We start from the raw sequence: 18,425 nt of genomic DNA on the forward strand, positions 1-18,425 counted from the left end.
GAGTCGAGAAAATCAATATCCACACTCCTTGGGTTCATCACCCCTCACTTCAGCAACTTGGAGTAAGCTCGCTTATTTTCCTCAGAATGAAACATATTTGTTCTTCTTCCTTGAATGTTCGCAGCAACACCCATTCTAAACTTAAAATGAGTGAACATCTTTTCATCATCGTTCTTTCCATCAGGTTGACTAAATCCTCCAACACATGGATCACTTGGGAAATTTGCAATAGCTCTTTCTGCCGAACCGGCAGGAGCAATTCTCAAACGTTCCATTGTTTGTAAAAAATAAGTTTAATTTCTGTACCATTTTTCTTTCGAAAATTCATCAATAAAGGTCATTGGAGAACCTCCATCTTTGAAGGCAGAGTAGAGTTTGAAGGTAAAAGCAGGTTTAAGAGTCCTTATAGGTTCGGCATCCTCAATAATTTCTTCCTCCGCTTGTTGTTGCTGAACATTTTGTGGTCTAGCCTGAGGAGAATGGCGCAGTTGAGAATGTTGTGGACTCTGCTATTGCCTTGGAGATTCTTCTTCCTCGGTCAAATCAAAATGCGTAGGACCCTCACGCATATGCTGTGGTCCCTTGCTTGCAATCCTTGAGGACTTTCTTTGGGAAGACATTATCACAGTCTTTGATAGAGTTTCCGAACTTGATTCGCAAGAAAGATGAAAACTTTAAGGATTAAACTAGAGAGAAAAAGTAAGAAAGTGAAGTTCTTTGCTCCTAGGGTTCGTGAGTAAAAATGAAGAAGAAAAATAGTATATAAAGCAATCGAAACGAGGTATTCGGATCGTCATAAATGGAAAAATAAAAAGTGCATTTTAAAAAAATAACTGACGTTTTGAAAATAGATAATTGTCTTTTCAAAAAGATAACTTTCTTTTCGAAAAAGAATAATTGCTATAATTTCAAAAACTTGGGAAGATAACATCAATCAATTGCAGATTAATAAACAATCGTACCTTTTTGAGTTTTTTATCCGAAAGATAAATTTCTAAAATAACTTACAATCGTGATTCTTGATCTTCTAAGTTTGATCATCTTTAGACTTTTATCCCTAAGTCTGAGTTTCTTCTGACTTTAAGATATTAAGTCTGGATCGAATAGACTCAAATAGACTTTTCTCTAGTGGTTTTGTAAAAATGTCCGCTAGCTGATTCTTTGAGTTAATGAATTGAATCAAGACTTCTCCGTTTTGAACATGGTCTCTAATAAAATGATGTCGAATCTCTATATGCTTTGCTCTTAAATGAAGAATTGGATTCTTGGTGAGATTAATCGAGCTGGTATTGTCACATTTGATCTCAGTGCATGAGTCTTCGATTCCAAAGTCTCTTAGTTGTTGTTTTATCCATAAGATTTGAGAACAACTTCCAAGAGCCACATACTCTGCTTCTGCTGTTGAGAGAGCTACAGTACTTTGCTTCCTTGAGAAACACAATATTGTCTTGTTACCAAGCAATTGACAAGTGCCTGAGGTACTCTTTCTATCAACTCTGCATCCTGCTAAATCTGCGTCTGAGTATCCAAGAAGAGTAAAGTCTCATTCTTTAGGATACCAGAGGCTTAACTTAGAGGTTGTTGCAACGTATTTGATGATGCGTTTCACAGCACTTAGATGAGATTCTTTGGGATCTGATTGAAATCTGGCACAAATGCAAACACTAAACAAAATGTCAGGTCTAGAGGCAATAAGATAAAGAAGTGAACCAATGATACTTCACGGTCAACTTTCTTTCCTCCTTCATCTTTGTCTAGCTTCAAAGAACTTGACATTGGTATATCGTCTTTTTGCAATTCTCCAAACCGAACTTTTTAACAAGTTCTTTAGCATATTTTTCTTGGTAAATGAAAATTCATTCCTTCAATTGTTTCACTTGTAGTCCGAGAAAGAATGATAGTTCACCCATCATGCTCATCTCGAATTCATCATGCTCATCTCGAATTCATCCTGCATAGACTTAGAGAATTTCTTGCACAGATTTTCGTTAGGTGATTCAAAATAATATCATCAACATAGATTTGAACAAGTAAAAGTTTTTACTTTCTCTTTTAATAAACAGAGTAGTGTCCACTTTATCTTGAACAAAGTCATTTTGAATTAAAAACTTACTTAACCTATTGTACCAAACTCGAGGTGCTTGCTTTAAACCATATAACGCCTTTTTCAATCTGAATACAGAGTTTGGTTTCCTTGGGTCTTCAAAACCAAGAGATTGTTTCACATAGACTTTCTCTTGGATAAATCCATTCAGGAATACACTTTTGACGTCCATTTGGAATAACCTGAAATTCTTATAACAAGCAAAATCAAGTAATAATCTAATTGCTTTTAACTTTGCTATTGGTGTGTAAGTCTCATCATAGTCTATCCTTTCTTCTTGCGTATATCCTTTGGCCACGAGTCTTGCTTTGTTCTTTATAACTTTACCTTTTTCGTCCATCTTGTTCCTGAAAACCCATTTAGCTCCAATAACAGATTTACCTTTTGGTTTAGGAGTTAATTCCCAAATATCGTTAATACTGAACTACTTGAGTTCTTCTTGCATAGCTTCAATCCAGCTTTCATCAGTTAAAGCTTCTTCTATGCTTTTAGGTTCTATTTCAGAAATAAGAGCCACATCGCAAGACTCTTCATGCCTTTTGGATCTTGTACGAATTCTTTCATCAATGTCACCAATAATGAGTTCTTTGGGATGATTGGACTTGTGCTTCCAGTTGTTGGTTGGTCTGACATATTGCTGAACATTTTCTTCATTTGATTCTTCAACGTTCGTTCGTTGTTGACCTTTTGAAGTCTGAGCTGTTTCTAGGGAATTAAACTTTGTAGAGTCTGGAGCAGGTTAAGATTCTTCAAGTTGAGTTTGGATAGATTGATTTTGTATAATGTTTTGAAATTTGATATTGATCGATTTTTCCACAGATTGAGTCTTCTTGTTGTATACTCTGTAAGCTTTGTTGGTGATTGAATATTCAAGGAAAATTCATTTGTCTGATTTTTCTTCAAACTTACCAATTCGATTATTTGCATTTTTCAATACAAAACATTTGCAACAATATACATGAAAATAGAAAACAATTGGCTTCTTTCCTTTGAACAACTCATAGGGAGTTTTCTCTAGAATAGGCCTTAAGAAAACTCTATTAATGATATAACATGCTGTAAAAACTGCTTCAGCCCAAAAAACGAGAAAAAATGTTGCTTTCAATTAAAAGTGTTCTAGCCATTTCTTGTAACGATCTATTCTTCCTTTCCACAATTGCATTCTATTTGGGAGTGTATGGAGAGGAGAACATATGCTAAAAACCAGATTCATTACAGAATTTAGCAAAGTCTTGATTTTTAAACTCACCTCCATGGTTTGTCCGTATGCTTGAAATAACGTACAATTTCTCATTATGTACTTTCTTAGCAAATTTTAAAAAATAAGAGAATGTTTCAGACTTACTTGCCAGAAAGTATACCCAAGTAAATCGTGAATAATCATCCACTATTACTAGGCAATATCTCTTTCCACCAATGCTTTGAGTTCGATCCATATGTAGGAGCTGCAACACACGATTAGTGGAAACTTGATTTATTGGTTTGTAATAACTTCTAACTTGTTTTCCCAACATACATGGTGTGCATAATTCAGATTTGTGGTATATCAGGTTGGGTAGTCCACGAACAAGCTTCTTTGCAGAGATCTTGGCAATTTGCTTCATGTTGATATGGCCAAGTTTTCAATGCCAGATATTAGCTTCATCTTGAATTGAAATTAGACATTGAGATTTTTCTGGTTTGATATCCAAAAGATAGATGTTCCCATGTCTTCGCCTTGTGAAAGTCTGAGAGAAATCTTCACTGGTTCCCGAACATATTCCTTCTTGAAAATTGATTTTGAAACCTGTGTCGCACAAGTTGTAATTGAGTCCTTTTACTAAGGAGACGTTGTTGATTGTGAGACTTCCAATCTTTACTGTTCCGCATCCGACAATTCTTCCTTTGCTATTTCCACCAAAAGAAACTTTTCCACCATTAACTTGCATAAGCTTTATGAAACAACTTGAATATCCTGTCATATGTCTTGAGCATCCACTATCCAAGTACCATTTAACATTTTTCTTGATAGTGACCTGCATTAAAAAAGAAACTCAAGCTTTCTTTGGTACCCATACTTTCTTGGGTCCAATGGAGTTAGTGCAATATACAGTCTTTGCCCAATCCTTCTTAACAGGTCTCCAAATCATAAGACATTCTTTCTCAAAGTGTTCTATGCTGTTGCACTTAGAACATTTAAGAGCACTACGGCCAATAGGTTTTACAAAGATTTTTTGAAAATGATTTTTATAAAAGTCTTTTGTAGGTCTTTGTTTGATTCTTTCCTTTACTTTTGGAAAATCAAGTAGAGGAATGGTCTCGAAGTCATTCCCAAGCTTGATTTGTTAAAGTAAGGTCTTTGTACTGAAATAATCTTTTCCAATTTCTCAGATCCTATAGAAAACCTTTTTGAAATACTTGAAATATCATTTTTCAAAAGTGTATTTTCTTTTGAAAGAGAGTCTGCATTTTCTTTCAAAGTAATAAAACTTTTATCTAAATTTTCGAACTTTTCTTTCCAAACAATCTCCTGTTGCTTCAATGTAGAATTTTCCCTTTTTAGCTCGTAAATCCTATTGAGAGAGGTTTTGAGACTAAGACACAGTTCATCAATATATCTAGAGATTTTAGTAGAAATTTTTAAATTACTTACCTCGATTTCACTGTCTGAGTCTAAGTTTGTATCTGTCTCAGAGTCTGAATTTGATTATGATTTTGCCATTAAACAAATATTAGCATAATCATCATCACTCTCTTCGCATTCGGTATCACTCCAAGTTTCTACTTTGAGTGCCTTTCTATATTTCTCAGCTTTTCCTTTCTTTTTCTTCAATAAGGGACAGTTGGGTCTGATGTGTCCCTTTTTCTTGCATTCAGAACAAATCACATCTTTATTGGATTCATCGTCCTCATTTGATTTATTTTGAAACTTTTGAGAGCTTTGTTTCTTCCAATTGAATCTTTTTCCCCTTTTGTTAAGTTTTCTAAACCTTCTTATCATGAAAGCAAGCTCTTCATTGTCCATATTGTCTTCAGAATTTGTAACATCAGAGTCATCATTAGATTTTAAAGCAATAGACTTTTTACCTTTGGGATCTTCATCTTCATTGATTTGCTCCACTTAATAAGACTGAAGAGTGCCAACCAATTCGTCAACGGAGAGTGGCATGATCATCTATGTCTCTCTTATTGAGGTCTTTATGTGATTCCAATATTTGGGGAGTCCACGCAGCAGTTTGTTAACCTTCATAGGTCCTGAGATTGGTTGACCTTGATACTCAAGACCATTCACAATTTTTATAAAATGACTAAACATGTCAATGATAGATTCTTCTGGCTTCATCTTGAAGGCTTCATATTGATAGAAGAATATTGATCCCGGTTTCTTTCACTCGATCAGTTCCTTCATAGGTAATGTGTAGCCTATCCCAGACTTCTTTAGCCGTTTCATAAGAAGATATTATGTTATATTCAGTAGGAGATAATGCACAATATAATGAGTAAATTGCTTTTGCATCAAGAGCTTGTCTCTTGGTTATCTCTTCTTGAGTCATCTCGCTAGCATCTGCAACTTCTTTTCCCCTTTCTGAGACTGTTGTAGTTTTAGGAATGATTCATTTGTCTATCACATCCCATTTTAGAGGATCTTTTGATCTTAGGAATGCTTTCATCTTGTTTTTCCATATATTATATTTCTTTTAATCAAAGTAAGGCGGTCTGGTGTTGTTTTGCCTTTCAACCAAACCTGGAGCCAACATACTAGTCATGGATCTTTAACTCTGAAGTAAAAACACTTGAATTAAATGAGTACAAGAGCTCTGATACCAATTGAAAGTGCTAGTACGAACACCTAGAGGGGGGTGAATAGGTGTGAAAATAAATTTTGCAAAATATAGTGTAAAACTTTACTTTTAACCTGAGTCTGGTTGACAATAGACTTTCCAGAGGAAATCAGACTCTAACAATTAAATAGAGTTACGAACAAAATAAAAGAGTTTAGGGAAGAGAATAAGAATACAAGGTTTATAGTGGTTCGGCATAATCCAAGCCTACGTCCATTCTCCCGCACTAACAGCCCACCGGCTAGATTTCACTATGAATCAAAAGAGTCGTTACAGGATTACGTCCTTGATTCCATAGTGTAGAGACACAATCTACGCCACACGGGCACATTCTACGCCACATAGGCACGATTAATTATCACCACACAGGTATGATATATATTCAACAATTTACGTGCATTCTCTAAGGCATCCTATATGCCAAAGTGATGTAATAATCGCCGAGCCACGCCACACATCATTTCTTCTCATCTTTTATCATACCCGATAAAATATTGTGCGTGGGCACATGGTTGGCCTTAGCCAAAATATAATATTTTCCTTTCTATAATTCCCACATTTTTTGTAGTTCACTAAAAATATTTTTGGTATTATCAATCGATACCCGGTTATTTTTCAATTAATAACAACCATTAATTAATTCAGGAATAATTGCCAAATTCACAGATAATTCAATTCAACACAAAATAAAACTCAATTAAATAAATGGACTACATCACGACAATTAGCATAAAATTACGGTCGCCGGCTATCCCCCGCCTAATTTCCAGAAAATAAATAATCAATTAAATAGTTTCGAAAATTAATAAATAAATACTAAAAATCCAATTTAGGCATGTAATGCCTAATTGGACGCCAGAACGGATTGGGAAAAATCCCGAGATGCATTCAATAAATAATAGTAAGTCTCTACTTGCTAATTGCACAATTCAATGCCTAACATGCATCACAATTATCTAATAATCACTAATCCACTTTAATCTAACCACCTAATTGCACTTAATTAAATCTAATCAACCCTTAAGCATAATTAGCAAACTAAGCAATGATTAGTGAGCAAAACTCACATGCTTAAAGCGAAGACTGGAACACCGTGATGGCTGCCAAGATCCGAATTTTCGGCGACGTCGATGGGCACATAGACCGGGCCCAAAGGCCTTGCGGGCCCACAAAAATTGCTGGGCTTGGTTGATGAGCTTGGGCCTGCTTCTTGGACTTCAAGTGAGCCGAAAATTTGCTGAAGGTGGGTTGAAGTCGCGGGCCTCAAAGGCTTGAGTGCTGGGCTACTTTCTTAGGCTTTTTCTAAACTGAAGATGGGCTGAGCAATTTGCTGGCTTGGGCTGTTGCAGCGAGAGAGAAACAGCTTCGGGATGGACTACTTCGGCGATGCTGGAATTTGTTCGCTGAAGACGAGCTAGACGAAACTTGGACACATAGCCAGGTAGAGGGGAAACGGATGTGGAGAAGCAGCTGTTGGCGGAGCTTCGACGGTGTTGGAGTTCGTGGCAAACAGCCACGAGCTGAGGTCAACAGGATCAGTGGAAAGCAACGTCTTGGAGCAGCTGGATTGAAGATCCCATAGGCTGGCTTCTCGGTGGATCGTGACTTCAAGGGTCAAAAACTAAATTTGTTGGGGAAAAACATTTTTACCAAGGGTAGCAAAGTGATGGACGTGTGGCAGACAAAGGCAGCTCGGTGGCTTTGTTTTGTGGCTTTTGTGGTTGAGTGAAAGGAAGAGATAGTGGAGAAGGGCTTCGTTGGTAGCTACAAGAGGCTTTGGTCAGCAGCGTTGAAGAAGTTGCTTTGGTGGCAGCGTGAGTGTGAGGCAGCGAGATGGAGGAAGATCGTGGAGCTGTGGGCGTGAGGTTACGGTCAAAGATGGAGCAAGGAGTTGGGAAGTTATGTGGAGATGTGTAGGCGAGGGTCTTCAACAGAGAGGGGAATGGAGATGGCGTGCGTGAGAAGCCGGCTAAGTGGGGGCCCAAAATCATAAAGCCTATCCCTTTAATTCAATGCTTGGTCTCCCTTAAACTTTCATAAATATCTCAATGTTCCCCTATAATACTTTCTTGCTTAATTACCACCAAATAATCCAATTTTGGTGTCAAATTCCATCCCCAATTATAGATCCGAATTTCACACAACTTTGGCTTCAATTTCATCCTCAATTTCTCCAATTTGAAGTCTTATTTTGAAGAAGAAAAAGTCTCCATAAATTCTATAAATTCCCATCAGCACATAGCCTAGCTTGGAGGTCCAAATTTCCTTCGAACGGGCCCATCCGACACTCTGTCGTCCATGTCTAATTCTCCAAGATTTAGCATGTGGGTCGAGTTAGGCTCATACATACTCAACCTCGACACGTGAAAGACGTCATGCATTTGTATCTACCTCGGCGACACCGCAAGACAAATACGTTAGGATTCCGATTCCTTTCAGAATCTCAAAGGAAACTACATACCTCGGTTTCAGTTTTTCCCCTCCTTACTGAAGCGCAAGGTATCCCTCATTGGTGACACCTTCAGAAAGATGTAATCATCAATTTGGAACTTTAAGGGTCTTTAATGCTCAACGATATAACTTTTCTGGCGGCTCTGAGCGATCTATAATCTGATTCTGATCACGATAATTGCAATCACTAACTGCTGAACTGACTCTGGGCCTGTGATTTTTCTTTCTTTGATCTCATTTCAACAAACCGAAGTTCTGCACACTCTGCTCTATTCTGCCTCAAAGGAACTATTTGATTGTTCTGCTGAAACTGAGAACCTCAGTTCTAAATTTGATATAAGTTCGTTACTAGTACTCCACACAAACGAATTGTCTAACACACATACACTTCTGCACACCTATTCCAATCAAGATCCTTCCATACGGCGATAAAGTGAGCCGACTTCATCAGTCCGTCAACCACTACCCCAATTGGAATTATTACCCCTCTGACTTCTCAGTGAGTCCGTCATAAAGTCCATCGTGATGTGCACTCATATCCATTTTGAGTCTCGAAAGTTTGTAACAGTCCTCCCGGCTTACAAAGCTGTGCCTTAATTCTAATATGAGTATCCAGCTCAATTCTGAGAGCGGCTTTAAGATGTGGAAGGTAGCCCATCTCAAAATTAAAAACCAAACCTTGAACTTTCTTAAGTAAGGTCCATTCTTTAACCAGCATATGTGCAACTGACGACTCCTAACTCAGCACATATGTGGCTTAATTTGCCTTTCTACGGTGATATAAAATATCACAACCCAGTCCTCTAAACGACGCATCACTATAGATCTCGTATCCTCTAAGACTAGATGGAATGGTTAGTACAGGTGCGATAGTCAGCTTCTGCTTAAGCTCTTGGAAACTACACTCGCACTTGTTTGTCCATACAAACTTTTCTTCCTTCTTCAGCAGTCGAGTCAAAGGCAGGGTTATTGCTGAAAATCTCTCCACGAACCTTCTGTAGTATTTGACTAAACCCAAAAAACTTATGATCTCTGGCATTGTAGTCGTATTGGCCAGTTGATCACTGCTTTAATCTTACTCGAGTCTACTGAAATTCCTTTGGGAATACATCTCAAAATCCTTGCACAACTGCAATATCCTCATTTTTCAATTCCTCAACTGTCATATCCACGACAGTTGCCAGGTAACCTTGACAACTCCCATCTAACAAACGGGTTGTCTTTTGCGATGAAATTAGGGAAATCGAGGTCCTCCCAACTTTTGATAAATTCAAAATTTTCCTCTGTTAACAGATTAGACCGAATCGCATTGCAACAACAATTCATTACAACAAAAGATCGTTGAGCCAAACCTTTTTATATATGGTATCAAAGTTATACATAGGCAAACCCGTCAAGTACAACTATAGTTATCATCTTTCTAGCACTTTATTACAACAATGGAAATTTTACAACCTTCACTCAAAATCCCGCTGCACTACTCTAATAAAAACACCTCAAAAACATTCTTTCTTTGCTTGGTGCCTAGTTGGTCCATTCCTGTTCCTTTCGTCATCCTAGTGGTGATTTATCTACGGTGCTTTCCCTTTGTCCAGTCCTCCGGTGATGGTGTAAACTGTGCCCTGAACTAGTGGTCTATACAATCCACCATGCAGTGCATCTTGCGGTGCAATTCCTCGGTTCTGACCCATCTGTGGGGGTGGCGGTAACTGTTGCAGTCCCATATGTCTTTGGGGACAATCTTTAGCTAGGTGGCCGTGCTAGCAACACTCGTAGCAAACTCTTGCCCTAGGAAAGCACAGGGCCGATCCATGTTGTCTTCCACGAAAGTGACATACACCAATCTAAGTGGGTTTCGACTTTCTAATTCCACCCTTCCAGTTGGGCGGGACATGGAATCTACCTCTAGGCATGGGCCTCTTTCCCTAGCGAATGCTTTCTCAATGAGAGCTAAACCTGGATCCAGATGAGACAGCTCTCTCATTTAAATCCTTCTCAATTTTCTGAGCTCTCTGATATATGTCGTTGTAAGTCCTCAGATCCAGAAGGACTAAGGGGCTTCTCAAGTTCGGTTTGAATCCATATCTAAATCTTCTCGCTCGGTTTACAGGGTTCTCAATTAGCTTAGGGGCATACCGTGAAAGTTCGGCGAACTTCACCTCATACTTATCAACGGTTAGGGAACCCTAACGAAGACGTTGAAATTTGGCTATCTTCACCTCCCTGGTGGTCTCAGAGAAATACTTATCATTGAAGGCTTCAAGGAAAATTTTCCACTCCTGAACAACGCCTTCCGGAAAGATCGTTTCTTGAGTAGTCATCCACCAAGTATTCGCAACTTCCTCTAACTGGTAAGCTATTAAGACTACCTTCTCAGTCTCGTTGCACATCAGCAGTGCAAACACTTTCTCAAGCTTCTGAACCCATAAAGAAGCAGCTTCAGGATTTCCTGTCCCGGTGAACAATGGTGGGTTCAATTTTAGGAATTGCTCCACCAGCTTATGGATTGGTCTTGCAACGACTACAATCCCTAGTGGACTTTCAACATTCATTGCGGCAAGAGCAACGGTAGGTGTAACTGCAAGTGCGGTAGCAGCGGCGGACTCAGCGGCAGGAGCAATAGCGGCGGTAACGGCAGCCTGAGCGGCGGCTTTAATAGTAATGGCTTGCTGTTCTAATCTCGTACCCATTGCTTCCAGTACTCACATAATCTCTTCTATTATGGGATCATTAGGGGCTGCTACCTCTACATCTACAACAAGTGGAGTCACTCCACTCGCGTCGGCCTGTGCTGGCGCTCGACCTGGCCTCCTCGGGTACTGACTTGGGCCAGTGCTCTACCTCGAACTACGACCTTACTAGTCCTCTTAGCAGGAGTTCTCGTCTCCTGGTCACTCATGGCTTAACTTTAAAAACTGATACCTACTTCCAATTCCACAACAAATTAGAAATAGAGTGACCCAAACAATAAGCAATTCTAGCACTCAGCTACCACAGACATGCACCGGTTATGAATTTAAAGGCCTTTCTTACTACTATCCCTTGAATCATCGCTCCTTATCACTCCAATCTTGAATTTCGCTCTGATACCACAAAAAAGGGATGTCACGCCCCGATCCTCAAGCACACGCACATCCCTTACCTTGGTCGATTTTAAATGCGATATCCCAAGACTACGGATCACCGACTCTTTCCTTTTCATAAGCACATGCGGAATCAATTATAAATCCCCAGACAGTAAAGCAATGGGATAGAAAAGTAAGGTCATAATTTTCTTGATGAAATTCACAACCTTACTTTTATACATAGCACAACCCATAGTATTTTACCATACTATTCACAAAGGTCTGATCTCACACATATCTACAAGAACACAAGGCTCACACAAAATGGGATGGGATCTCAGTCCTCATCCGGGTCGTACTCTAGATCCTTCTTTGGATCATCTTCTTATTCAAAATCTTCCTCCTCCTCAGGTTTCACATTAAGGTTCTCCTCAGATTCCTCCTCCCCAGGCTTCTCATTAGGGTCCTGAAATAGTTATACAATAACCATCGAGACCACATCTCAGCGAGTTCTACCCTCTATAACTCGATTAGTAAACCAATACACTATTCGAGCTGCCTATGCACACACGGGTCAGAGGACTTACCTTGGTCTCAGATTTCACCTGCAAATTAGCATAGTTCAAATATACACTCAATCATAATATCACGGATCGAAACATTGATCAAATCGACTTAGTCGATTATATGTTAGTCGGACCATTCACCGGTCATTTCCATTCAATCAATCAATTCACAACATCAGATCAAAGCAATGATCAATCGACCTAGTCGATTACATGTCAGTTGGATCTTCTCTTGACGATCCGAACCATACTATACAATTTCCAGTATAATACCTAGTCATCGAACCACGTATTTTCCCTCAGGCGTCGATTTCGCCAAGACATTGTACCAATCACCTATCCCACATATTTTCTAAGGTGTCGTTTTCGGCAAGGTGATATACAATAAACACTTTATGTGCATGCTCTCGGGCGTCGTTTTCGCCGGGGTGATATATTTAATCACAGACTCAATATAAACCAATTAAGTTCATTCTCTTTTAGGCATTCCAATTACTTTCGGCCACACGAGCATGATACTCGACACATAGAAATACGACCACATAGGCACAAAGGTAAAACAACTAAAGAAGTTTGGGATAGACTGCACATTACCTATGAAGGAACTAATTGAGTGAAAGAAACCAAAATCAATATTCTGCTTGGTCAATATGAAGCCTTCAAGATGAAGCCAGGAGAATCTATCATTGACATGTTTAGTCGTTTTACAGAAATCATGAATGATCTTGAGTATCAAGGTCAACCAATCTCAGGACCCATGAAGGTTAACAAACTGTTGCGTGGACTTTCCAAAGATTGAAATCATGTAAAGACTTCAATAAGGGAGACACAAAGGATCATGCCACTCTCCGTTGACGAATTAGTTGGCACTCTTCAGTCCTATGAAGTGGAGCAAATCAATGAGGAAGAAGATCCCAAAGGTAAAAAGTCTATCGCTTTAAAATCTAATGATGATTCTGATGTTACAGATTCTGAAGACGATATGAATGATGAAGAGCTTGCTTTCATGATAAGAAGGTTCAGAAAATTGAACAAAAATGGAAGAAGATTCAATTGGAAGAAACAAAGCTCTCAAAAGTTTCAAAATAAATCAGTGAGGACGATGAATCCAATAAAGATGTGATTTGTTTTGAACGCAAGAAAATGGATACGTCGGACCAATCCAACTGCCATCAAGAAAAAGAAAGGAAAAGCTGATAAATACAGAAAGACACTAAAAGCAGAAACTTGGAGTGATACTGAATGCGAAGAGAGTGATAATGATTATGCTAATATTTGTTTAATGGCAAAATCGTAATCAGATTCAAACTCTAAGATAGGCACATTGATTCAGACTCGAGATAGTGAATTCGAGGTAAGTAATTTAAAAATTCTTACTAAAGTCTCGAAATATATCAATGAACTTTGTCTTAGTCTCAAAACCTCTTAAGAGGATTTCCGAGCTAAAAGGAAAATTCTACACTTTGAAGCAACGGGAGATTGTTTGGAAAGAAAAGTTCAAAGATTTAGATAAATGTTTTATTAATTTAAAAGAAAATGTAGACTCTTTTTCAAAAGAAAATAAACTTTTGAAAAAAATGATATTTCAAATATTTCAAAAAGGTTTTTTTATAAGATCTCGAGAAATTGGAAAAGATTCTTTCAAAGACAAAGATCTTACTTTAACAAATCAGGCTTGGGAATGACTTTTGAAACCATTCCTCTAATTGATTTTCCAAAAGTAAAGGAAATAATCAAACAAAGACCTACAAAAGCCTTTTATAGAAATCATTTTTAAAAAAGTCTTTGTAAAACCTATTGGCCATAGTGCTTTTAAATGTTCTAAGTACAACAACTCAGAATACTTTGAGAAATAATGTCCTATGGTTTGGAAACTTGTTAAGAAGGATTGGGCAAAGACTGTATATTGCACTAATTCCATTTGACCCAATAAAGTATGGGTACCAAAGAAAGCTTGAGTTTCTTTTTTAAATGCAGGTCACTATCAAGAAAAAGGTCAAATGGTACTTGGATAGTGGATGCTCAAGACATATGACAAGAGATTCAAGTTGTTTTATAAAGTTCATCCAAACAAATGGTGGAAAAGTCTCTTTTGGTGGAAATAGCAAAGGAAAAATTGTTGGATGTGGAATAGTAAAAATTGGAAGTCTCACAATCAACAACGTCTCCTTAGTAAAATGACTCAATTACAACTTACTGAGTATCAGCCAATTGTGCGACACGGGTTTCAAGATCAATTTTCAAGAAGGAATATATTTGGGAACCAGTAAAGACTTTTTTCAGACTTTCACGGGGCGAAGACATGGGAACATCTATCTTTTGGATATCAAACCAGAAAAATCTCATTGTCTAATTTCAATTCAAGAGGAAGCTAATCTTTGGCATCGAAAACTTGGCCATATCAATATGAAGCAAATTGCCAAGATTTCCTCAAAGAAGCTTGTTGGTGGACTACCCAACCTAACATACCAAAAATCTGAATTATGCACACCATGTGTTGGGAAAACAGGTTAGAAATTCTTTCAAACCAATAAATCAAGTTTCCACTAATCGTGTGCTGGAGCTCCTACATATGGATCTCTTTGGACCAACTAGAACTCAAAGCATTGGTGGAAAGAGATATTGCCTAGTAATAATGAATGATTATTCACGATTTACTTGGGTATACTTTCTAGTAAGTAAGTCTGAAATCTTCTCTTATTTTAAAAAAGTTTGCTAAAAAAGTACAAAATGAGAAATGATATATTATTTCAAGCATACGGACAGACCATGGTGGTGAGTTTGAAAATCAAGATTTTGCTAAATTCTGTGATGAATCTGGTTTTCGACATTTGTTCTCCTCTCCAAACACTCCTGAACCGAATGGAGTTGTGGAAAGGAAGAATAGATCGTTGCAAGAAATGGCTAGAACACTTTTAATTGAAAGCAACATTTCTTCTCGTTTTTGGGCTAAAGCAGTTTCTACAGCATGTTATATCATTAACAGAGTTTTCTTAAAGCCTATTCTGGAGAAAACTCCCTATGAGTTTTTCAAAGGAAAGAAGCCAATTGTTTCCTATTTTCATGTGTCTAGTTGCAAATGTTTTGTATTGAAAAATGCAAATGATCGAATTGGTAAGTTTGAATCAGGTGAAGGAATCTTCCTTGGATATTCAACCATCAGCAAAGCTTACAGAGTATACAACAAGAAGACTCAATCTGTGGAAGAATCAATGAATGTCAAATTTCAAGACCTTATACAAAATCAATCGATCCAGACTCAACCTGAAGAATCTGAACCTGCTTCAAACTCTGCAAAGTCTAATTCCCTAGAAGCAGCTCAGACTGCAGAAGGTCAACAACGAACGAACGTCGAAGAATCAAATGAAGAAAAAGATCAGCAGTCTGTCAGACCAACCAGCAATTGGAAGCACAAGTCCAGTCATCCCAAAGAACTTATTATTGGTGACATTGATGAAGGGATTCGTACAAGATCCAAAAGGCATGAAGAGTCTAGCACTATGGCTCTTATTTCTGAAATAGAATCCAAAAGCATAGAAGAAGCTTTAACTGATGAAAGCTGGATTGAAGCTATGCAAGAAGAACTCAGGTAGTTTAGTATTAATGATGTTTGGGAATTAACTCCTAAACCAAAAGGTAAATCTGTTATTGGAGCTAAATGGGTTTTCAGAAATAAAATGGACGAGAAATGAAAAGTTATAAGGAACAAAGCAAGACTTGTGGCCAAAGGATATACGCAAGAAGAAATGATAGACTATGATGAGACTTACGCACCAGTAGCAATGTTAGAAGTAATTAGATTATTACTTGTTTTTGCTTGTTATAAGAATTTCAGGTTATTCCAAATGGACATCAAAAGTGCATTCCTAAATGGATTTATCTAAGAGGAAGTCTATGTGGAACAACCTCCCGGTTTTGAAGACCCAAGGAAACTAGACTCTGTATTCAGACTGAAAAAGACGTTATATGGTTTAAAGCAAGCACCTTGAGCTTGGTACGACAGGTTAAGTAAGTTTTTAATCCAAAATGGCTTTGTTAAAGGTAAAGTAGACACTAATTTGTTTATTAAAAGAGAAAGTAAAAACTTTTTACTTGTTCAAATCTATGTTGATGATATTATTTTTGGATCACCTAACGAAAATTTGTGCAGGAAATTCTCTAAGTCTATGCAGGATGAATTCAAAATGAGCATGATGGGTGAACTATCATTCTTTCTCGGACTACAAGTAAAACAATTGAAGGAAGGAATTTTCATTCACCAAGAAAAATATGCTAAGGAACTTGTTAAAAAGTTTGGTTTGAAGAATTGCAAAAAGATTGATATACTAATGTCAAGTTCTTCGAAGCTGGACAAAGATGAAGGAGGAAAGAAAGTTGACCAGAAGCTCTACATGAGTATCATTGGTTCACTTCTTTATCTTATTGCCTCTAGACCTGACATTTTGTTTAGTGTTTGTATTTGTGCTGGATTTCAATCAGATCCCAAAGAATCTCATCTAAGTGCTGTGAAACGCATCATCAAATACGTTGCAACAACCTCTAAGTTAGGTCTATGGTATCCTAAAGAATGAGGCTTTACTCTTCTTGGATACTCAGACGCACATTTAGCAGGATGCAGAGTTGATAGAAAGAGTACATCGGGCACTTGTCAATTGCTTGGTAACATGATAGTATTTTGGTTTTCATGGAAGCAAAGTACTGTAACTCTTTCAATAGTAGAAGTAGAGTATGTGGCTCTTGGAAGTTGTTCTAAAATATTATGGATAAAACAACAACTAAGAGACTTTGGAATCGAAGACTCATGCACTGAGATCAAATGTGACAACACCAGCGTGATTAATCTCACCAAGAGTCCAATTCTTCATTCAAGAGCAAAACATATAGAGATTCGACATCATTTTATTAGAGACCATGTTCAAAATGGAGAAGTCTTGATTCAATTCATTGACTCAAAGAATCACTGGCGAACATTTTTACAAAGCCACCGGAGAAAAGTCTATTTGAGTCTATTCGATCCAGACTTAATATCTTAAAGTCTGAAGAAGCTCAGACTCAAGGATAAAATTCTAAAGATGCTCAGACTTAGAAGATAAAGAATCACGACTGTAAGTCATTTCAGTTATGGCAATTTATCTTTCGGAGAAAAACTCGAAAAGGTACGATTGTTTATTAATTTACAATTGATTGATGTTATCTTCCCAAGTTTTTGAAATTATAGCAATTATTCTTTTTCGAAAAGGAAGTTATCTTTTTTGAAATGCCAGTTATCTATTTTCAAAAAGGCAGTTATTTTTTTAAAATGCACTTTTTATTTTTCCTTTTATGACAATCCGTATACCTCATTTCGATTGCTTTATATACTGTTTTTCTTCTTAATTTTTACTCACAAACCCTAGAAGCACAGAACTTCACTTTCTTACTCTTTCTCTCTAGTTTAACCCTTAAAGTTTTCATCTTTATCGCGAATCGTGTTCGGAAATTCTCTCAAACACTGTGATAATGTCTTCTCAAAGAAAGTCCTCAAGGATTGCAAACAGGGGACCACAGCATATGCGTGAGGTTCCTACACATTTTGACCTGACCGAGGAAGAAGAATCTCCAAGGTAACAGCAGAGTCCACAACATTCTCAACCGCGCCATTCTCCTCAGGCTAGACCACAAAATGTTTAGCAACAACAAGCGGAGGAAGAAATTATTGAGGATGCCGAACTTGTAAGGACTCTTAAGCCTGCTTTTACCTTCAAACTCTACTTTTCCTTAAAGGATGGAGGTTCTCCAATGACCTTTATCGATGAATTTTTGAAAGAAAATGGGTACCGAAATGAAACCTATTTTTTACAAAAGATGGAACGTTTGGGGATTGCTCCTATTGGCTCAACAAAAAGGGCTTTTGCGAATTTCCCAAGGATCCACATGTTGGAGGATTTAGTCAACCTGATGGAAAGAATGATGATGAAAAGATGTTCACTCATTTTAAGTTTAGAATGGGTGTTGCTGCGAAAATTCAAGGAAGAAGAGAAGATCTGTTTCGTTTTGAGGAACATAAGCGAGTTTACTCTAAGTTGTTGAAGCGAGGGGTAATGAACCCAATGAGTGTGGATTTTGATTTTCTCGACTCTCTGAATGTGAAGTTGCAGGAGAAATTTACTTTACTTCAACTTGAACGATTTTGCTCTAAAACTACTGTAGCTCATCCAGAACTTACCGCATATTTCTATTCTAATCTAAGCTTTTTGGATGTGAATTGATTTTCTTTCAGTGTTAGAGACCAGGATTATGTGGTTAATATGGACACTCTAGCTGATGTGATTGGAGTAAAGAGAGGGATGTTCCAATCAATTATTGTGTCTATTGGTTGTGCAACTGTGGAGCTTAATTGAGACGGAATGGCAAAAGGTTGGATTTCGTACTCGAGGAT

At 37.7% G+C, this 18,425-nt stretch overlaps 1 protein-coding gene across 1 annotated transcript; it reads right to left on the minus strand.

Moving 5' to 3' along the window:
• Positions 1-10,562: 10,562 nt before the first annotated feature.
• Positions 10,563-11,066, minus strand: LOC120293764. Its single transcript, XM_039313501.1, has one exon. The coding sequence runs from the start codon at positions 11,064-11,066 to the stop codon at positions 10,563-10,565; it is 504 nt and encodes a 167-aa protein (XP_039169435.1).
• Positions 11,067-18,425: the final 7,359 nt, after the last annotated feature.

This window comes from Eucalyptus grandis, chromosome 5 (assembly GCF_016545825.1).
Source record: "Eucalyptus grandis isolate ANBG69807.140 chromosome 5, ASM1654582v1, whole genome shotgun sequence".
Taxonomy (NCBI): domain Eukaryota; kingdom Viridiplantae; phylum Streptophyta; class Magnoliopsida; order Myrtales; family Myrtaceae; genus Eucalyptus; species Eucalyptus grandis.

Coding starts and splice junctions, on each gene's coding strand:
- LOC120293764 (XM_039313501.1), bottom strand. CDS start 11,066: ATGGGTACGAGATTAGAACAGCAAGCCATTACTATTAAAGCCGCCGCT.